This window comes from Centruroides vittatus, unplaced genomic scaffold (genome assembly GCF_030686945.1).
Source record: "Centruroides vittatus isolate TY-2023 unplaced genomic scaffold, ASM3068694v2 contig_1048, whole genome shotgun sequence".
Classification (NCBI taxonomy): Eukaryota; Metazoa; Arthropoda; class Arachnida; order Scorpiones; family Buthidae; genus Centruroides; species Centruroides vittatus.
The window spans coordinates 613,490-621,331 of NW_027120676.1; the positions used below are offsets into that span (position 1 = coordinate 613,490).

Consider the following 7,842-nt stretch of genomic DNA (forward strand, 5'->3'; position numbering starts at 1 on the left):
TTTTTCCAGAATTCACTTCAGGAATTTCATTTCCATTGCTTGAATTCTACTTTTTTCTTTTTTGTAAGTGTCCATGTTTTCGATCATAGGTCAGAATGGGCACATGGTGACAGTTAGATAATGTCTTGGTGTCGAGGATACCTCAACATTGTGAGTTCTGTGTGCAGTTTGAGGTGAATATATTCTGTAATGACAGGTTTCTCTGCCTAGGTATTGGTAAGCACTTTTCATCCAATCTCTATATTTAACTGCAGGCATCCATCGACAAAAATTAAAAGTTTGTCAGTTGTAGCTGTTGTGCAATGCCTTCAGATTGATTGGTGATGGAGCTACATTTATTTATCTGTAGAGACGAGTCTTACTGTCTATACAGTTTACAGTTTCTCACATTCTAAAAGATGAGGGGGGGGAAAATGCTTAAATCTGGAAACTAAATTAAATTTTTATTCAGTAACATTTTCAGTCATCATTTATAAGAACATCATCAGCTGTGAAAGTTATCAAGTTTGTTAGAATGAATATATTTGAAAGAGAGATCATCTTTGTTTAAAATTTTTCAAATTTAAAATTACAAGGAAAGTTATAATTATTCAGAAAGTAAAAAATAAAGTAAAATCAAATAAAGTAAACAGGAAATTATAAACAAATGAATTAAATATAACACACTACAATGTTATGTAGACCCATGGTCACCCATACTATATGACTTTTAACAAACACTCTCATTGATTCTGCTTCTAGATAAAGTTAGAAAGGACTTTTTGAATAAAAACAATAGTATCATATTTTACTACCTAAGGATAAAGGGTTGTGGACATCGATAATTCTAGGCTTTTGTGCAAAAAGATGTAACACTGCTCCATGAATTTTTTCTCTTCATCTTTTTGGATATGGTGCAAAGTCCAAGTATTATTTTTGTTGGTCCATCACATTCTTTCAAAAATATTGCATAAAAGAAAAGTTTGCTCTTGATGGGTACCTAATATCTTGATGGATTTGTGGGAAAAGTGCATGGAATATGTGAGTGAGTACTTTGAAAGTTGTCAATAAGGTGAGTCATTCTTTTATTGCATCGTAAACCACAAAAGTTTGTTGTAAGTTTCTCATTGTGCTTTACAGTGCAATGTTAATTTTATGACATCACTGTGATGACTCTATTGTAGCTAAATTTATCAAATTGTGCCAAAAATTTTAATATAATCCAAATTAAACTCTCATTTTTTTTACTTTCACAGATCTGTCATATTTTTGGAGAAAAACTATTGTTGCCATGACTTATCAAATTACTTTCATGCATATAAATTAAAATTATTTTGTCAAATCTTTAACAAAAGATTTTTATCCAAGTAAATACAGATTTTAGAATAAGGATTAAAATAAAAACTTCATGCAGATTAAAATAAATATAATTCTTATTTTTCTAAATAAAGTATTAATATATCAAACTAATTCTTAATTTTTTACAGAATATCGATAGAAAGAAAAAATTGAAAATTTTTATCAAAGAATAATATTTCACTTACAAAAGAAGTTTAAAAGTTTCAATGTGAATCATTAAGTTTGATTACCACTCATCTATAATGGATAAAAGAAAATTAAATATTTCTAAGAGAAAGTCATCTTCCCTTACATCTAATGATATTAAGATTTGTTTTGAAGATCCATTGGAATATAGTGGATATATAGAAGATGGGAGTGTAGAAGATTATATATCATCACCAGTCTGTGAAAGAAGTGTTTTGAATAAGAAAAGAAAACAAGATAGTGACAATGATTGCAATGAGTACTCAAAATTCAGTAGAAACCGTTCTAATAAAAGGATTGATATGAGTAATAGAACAGAAGCAAATTCAATATCAGATGTCCCTAAAGATAGCATTTTAAGTTTATTTTCCACTTATGCTCCAAATATTACCAGTAATCAATTTTATTCGGAATCATCCATTAGAGACAATAGAAGTAAAAGTGGTAAAAATAATGAAAAGCTTCGAGATACTGATGATCTTTCTAAAAGTTCATCTAAAAATCTAGGCAAATTGATAATTTTAAATAAAAACTTAGTTAATAAAAAACAAACATTAAACTTGAAAAGCAACAACACTTTGCTTGAAATTTGTCCAAATAAGAAGAGTAATACAGAAAATGTTGGAAATGTGTCAAAAATTATAGAAAATAAAAAAAATAAGAGGAATTTAGAAACTTCTCAAAAATCTTTTATGTCCATAGATGGAGAACAATCTGTCAAGCCAACAAATTCAAAATCATTAAATTGTAGTTTGAAGATTAATACTAACACTAATTCTAATTCTATGAAATGTAAAAAATTATTGAACAAAAGGAACAGGAATTTTAAGAAAAATGTAAGAATTAGCAGGAGCCAAAAGAAAAATATCACTAACAATGGGAAAAATTCGAAAATTTATGATAGTTTTTCTACTATTTGTTTAACTCCAATGGAATCTAGTAACAACCTGACAGATTCATCTGTTCCAGATGAAGTAAATTCAACTGTACACAACAAAACATTAAAACTGCTTGAACCATTATTTACTCCATCAAATCAAAAACAATTAAATGGGAGAAATCTAAATAAGAAAATAAGGGATGCAATTCAAATAATTGATAATGATTTAAATTCAAAAAATCTACAAAATGACCTGAAAAATAACATGAAAATAGCTAATTATATTAATAACAAGTCTGTTTCTATTTATTCAGAAATTTTAAAAGGTAAGAAATTTTAACAATAGTAAAATATATTTGAAAGAATATAATTATCTAATTCTTATCATGAATATAATGACAAGAATTAGTTTAATTTTGAATATATTTATTTGATACTTTATGTTTATTTAAAATCTATAATAATATTGCCAACAGAAACAATATGAATATCAATTTTGTATACTATTAACACATATATATTAAATTTTATATAAAAATGGTTTGAAGCAAACCAAGGTAAAGTTAAAGTAACAAACCATGAACTAAAACATGTCTTCAAAGTTAGTAGTTTTATATAGGAGAAATTTATTTTAAATTAAATTATGTATTTTGGATATATTACACAAAGATTCTGTATTAATAGAAAATATTTACTATTACTAACTCAGTTGTATTTAGAGGTGAAACCTTTAAATACAACTGAGTTTGACATCAAGTATATTCTGTATGTGTTTTTAATGTTATATTGTCGATCATTTTAGTGAAGCTTTGTATTTTATCTTCAAGTTGTACAAGGTCTGTTCAAAAAATAACCAAACTTTTTGAATAGAGCAAAAACATTGTGTCCTAGTGTCATGAAGTTGACAACACTATGTTGGTGATAACATACTAAGTAAGCTGCTGTTTTTGGATTGTCGATATCTCGTTTCATTCCCGCATTATTGTTTTTTGAATGAAAGATGTTTTAGAGTTTGTGGCAATTTTTGTGATGTAAGGGAGCAACAATGCAATGTGAAGTTTGCAGGAAAACTTTTACGGAAACATTTCAAGCTTTTAATCAAGCTTATGGAAGCAATGCTCTAGGTCAGCGTTTCTCGGGGTCGTGGTGATATTAAAGGGGGGTCATGAAACAATAACGAAATCATTTCTGATTCACTGGATGTAGATGGCTCACTTCATTTTTCACAAATTTATTCATTTCACATTAGAAATTAAAAAAGACAATTCAGTTTCACGGTCGACCGCACACTAAAATAAAAGCACCAGATGCACGCTTCGCATTCAAGACTTAACTGAAGTGGTGCAATTGCCAGTGCCTTTTTTATACTAGTGACAGCAGGACTTGTTCAAAGGCATCCATATGCATGTTCAAACATGCTCTCACAATGAGTATTATAGGAGATCAAATTACAAAGAGCACATACACATCAAGTTGGAACTTGTAAATTGCTCATGTATATACACATCATACATACATGCCCATTGCTATAAATGCAACGACATAAAATAATAGGAATAGTTGTATTACATTTTTTATTCTGTCAGTATTTTCTTAATGTATAAAATTAGTGCAATGTGATTACATAATATTTTAAAAAATTTACATTTATAATTACAGTCAAAATTTAATTAGTAATAGTAAGGCTTACTGTTATTATTCCTTTGGGTTGGGGGGTCGCAAAATATTAATTTTATTTATATTTACTATTTGGGGGTCACGGAGCTAAGAAGGTTGAAAATTGCTGCTCTAGGTCATATGCAGTGTAATGAATGGTTTACCCAATTCAAACGTGGTTGTCAATTAGTTGAAAATGACCCTCATCCAGGAAAGCCTCAAAGGCTTTCCTGGATGAGGGTCATTTTCAACTAATTGACAACCATGTTTGAATTGGGTAAACCTCAACTGATGACATTTATGTTCAGAAAATCAGAGTTGTGCACTTTAAATTTTTGCCTCAAGGTCAGTCAACTGGTAGTACTACACAGGTGTTTTGAAACAATTGCATGAAAAAATTTGGAAAAAGAGACCAGAGTTGTGGCAAGACAAGTCATGGTTTCTTCACCATGACAAGGTGCCTGCTCACTCAGCCTTGTCAATTTGCCAGATTTATGCCAAAAATCAAATAACTATTCCCCCAGCCTCCCTATTCACCAGACCTGGCTCTTTACGGTTTTTTCTTGTTTCCAAAATTAAAATCACTGCTGAAAGGACGCCATTTTAACACAATTGATGACATTAAAACAAATTCATCACAAGCATTGAAGGACAGTCCAAAACAAGCGTACCAGGATTGTTTTGCAAAATGAAAACACTTCTGGGGTAAGTATGTGAATGGAGGAGTACTTTGAAGAAGACAGAGACCAATAATCTGTAACTTAAAAAGTAAAAATTAAAAAAATAAAGTTTAGCTATTTTTTGAACAGACCTCGTATACCATCTGTCTCTGGCTGAATGTAAAAAAGGATTTAAATTGATTCAAAACTTTTTTTATGGTCGTTATTGTTTAAATGTTTAAATAATCAAAACATGTTTGAGCTTATCAGTTTTTGAGAATATTTTTATAATATAAGCACATAATTTTGATTTTTAAGAACATAATTTTATGGGCATTAATGATAACCAATAATAAATTTTATGATTAAATAAAAACAAAAAAGTATATTTTTTAACAGAAAATTGCCAAAATTTTATTGAATGCAGCAATATAATATGATAGAAATCAAAGTTGAGGATGACAATTGAAATTGAATGTTGATTTCATACATATATGTTAGACTCAAAGACCAAAATCGCTTATTGAGCAAAAAAATGGCCACAAAGCAAATTTTGTGTTGTGGCATTTGTAAAAACAGCCACAACACGTTATGGCTAACTCAAAACAACCACAAAGCAAAATTTGTGTCAAGCTTTCATGATATTTGACCACAACATGTTCTGGTTAGGTTAGGCTAGGTTACTTGGACAGGTTGAAATTGGTTCAAATGTTTTAGTTAGGGTGCCTGATGTTGACAGAGGATGTGCAGCACCCAGAAATGTTTTAGCTGTTGTTGTGAGCATTAATCCATCGGGTCTCTATCAGTTAGGAAACAAGGAAGGTCGTCTTGATCGACTTTATGCTCATAATAAATTTATAATTTCCGAGAGTAACTTTATTAACACTCAGGATGTACCCTCAACTTCATTAACACTTCGCTCAGCATCCACGTTAACATCTGGAAGTAAGCAATGGTTTATAATGTGTCCCTGTAAAAGATACTGTATTGATAAATAATGCAAATGTCACTTAAAGAACATAAAATGCAACTCAAAATGTCATGGTAATAGTTCTTGTAAAAATAAATAACTCTGAAACATTCCTGATTCTCATAAAAAAAGACTAATTTATTAATAAAAGTTCCTGACAAAGTAATTATTTTTAATAAATTAGTTGTTAGAAAACATTGACATATTGAGCACCGCAACAGATTTTCATGAATGATACATGTTGTTGAAAAGTAACCAAGTAACCTAACTAACCAAACCTAACCAGAATGTGTCATAGTCAAATATCATGAAAGCCACAACACAAATTTCGTTTTGTAGTCATTTTGAGTTAGCCACAACACGTTGTGGCTGTTTTTACAAATGCCACAATGCAAATTTTGTTTTTTTTTTTTTACTCAATGAGTGATTTCAGTCTTTGAGCCTAACATATATATATATATATCTTATTTCTTATTTTTTATCTTTTTATTTTTTTTCTTTTTGTTTTTAATTTATGTGTTAGCCATATTAATATTTACCCCTTTTACTGTTTATTTTTGCTATATAAAAGTTTCTAAATATTCATTTAATATTTTCTATCATATTATGAAACTAATTTGTTTTCACTATAAAGTCAGCAATCAAATTTTCAAGTAGTAGTAAGGAGAAATCTTTCTTTGTATTAAAAGATTTTACAGTTTTATCAGGACTTTTGTCTTAATTTTCCTTTCATAATTATCTCTTATGGTTTGTCCAGTATGTTACTCAATATCATTATTTTTTAAACATAATTCTTGTTGTAAGAAATTTATTATTTAATCATTTTTATTTTTATAGGTTTGATAATATATGTGGATGTATGGTGTGGATCAGATAATTGTTCTAAATGTGTTGAATATGAATTAAGACAAATGGGAAGCCAAATAGCTCCTTGCATGAATCGTGATGTTACTCACTTGGTTTTTAAAGAAGGATCCATAGTTAATTATGAAAAAGCTTTGAAATATAATATTCCAGTTGTCTCAGTACATTGGGTTGATGTGTGGGTATTAAATATTTAATAATTTTATTTTATAGAATTACATTGATAACTTTACATATTTGAATTATCTAATACATTACATTTTATATAATTTATTAACTTGTGATAAAATAGCAATTTAACAGCCTTAAGATAAACCTGCTATTCTTTTAAAGAGGTCCTTTTCTTTATTTAACCGCATAAAACATTTTTCAAGCTGTTATTAACTCATCATCAGATGACATCAAATGCTAATTTGAGAGGGTTTTTCTTAATGTAATTTGAAGATATGGGGGGATGAAAATTTGTGAAAATAGAATTTAATTAATTATTTAAATGTCTTTTTAATTAAAACAAATATTGAATTTTAATTTTCCACTGAAGGTGTAAGAATTTACGAATCAAAGTATCCGAAGAAGAATTTCCAGCCATAAGTTTTTATAATGATGAAACAAGAAAGGTAAATTGCATTACATGAATAATATATAATAACTTACTTTATATGATTCTTTAAATTGATTCTAATTTTAGTTCTATAGAAATAGTATAGTATACTATTTTAAAACATTAAATATAATTTTAGATTAAAATTTTCAAAGTTGCATTAGCCCATCCATATATTGTTTAGTTTTGATTTTAAAACTGAGAAGTCATTTGTTTTTATTGCTATCAGTTCTAGAAGTGATATTTTCTATAGTATGACAGTTCATTGGATCCTTGTATGGAATTGAAGTATTCTTGAAGATGTTCATCTGAAATTAATTTTGAATGTTTTTTAAATGCTAAACCAAACTTGTAAAATTGAAATAATATATATAAAAAAGCAGTGTTTTAATAAAAATGTACGATATAATTACTGTAACATTTAAATATATAAAAAGCATTTACCAATAATTTTAAATGGTATTTTTTGGAGTATTTTTCTTTTCTTGATTTAAAAATCTGATGACACCAGAAATAACTTGGCAAAGGAGATTTTTGTATATTTTTTCTATTATATGTGTGTTTTAATAAAAACATTTGCTTTGTAATTGAAAACTGATCATTAAATAATATAATTATTTGGTTATAATTTTTGTAAATTATAATTATTGGTATTATGGTGTATATGCTACTTGGTTAATACTGATAC

At 28.2% G+C, this 7,842-nt stretch overlaps 1 protein-coding gene across 2 annotated transcripts; it reads left to right on the forward strand.

The window, feature by feature from the left end:
- The first annotated feature begins 1,483 nt into the window (after positions 1 to 1,483).
- Positions 1,484 to 7,586, forward strand: LOC136970420 (uncharacterized protein DDB_G0287625-like). 2 transcript variants are annotated; one of them, XM_067264864.1, is made up of 4 exons: positions 1,484 to 2,730; positions 6,527 to 6,731; positions 7,095 to 7,170; positions 7,294 to 7,586. In XM_067264864.1, the coding sequence occupies exons 1-4, from the start codon at positions 1,581 to 1,583 to the stop codon at positions 7,336 to 7,338; spliced, it is 1,476 nt and encodes a 491-aa protein (XP_067120965.1). In that variant the 5' UTR covers positions 1,484 to 1,580; the 3' UTR covers positions 7,339 to 7,586. The 2 variants fall into 2 exon arrangements, with proteins under 2 accessions (XP_067120965.1, XP_067120961.1); XM_067264860.1 differs by having other exon boundaries at positions 7,416 to 7,584.
- The last annotated feature ends 256 nt before the right edge of the window (positions 7,587 to 7,842 follow it).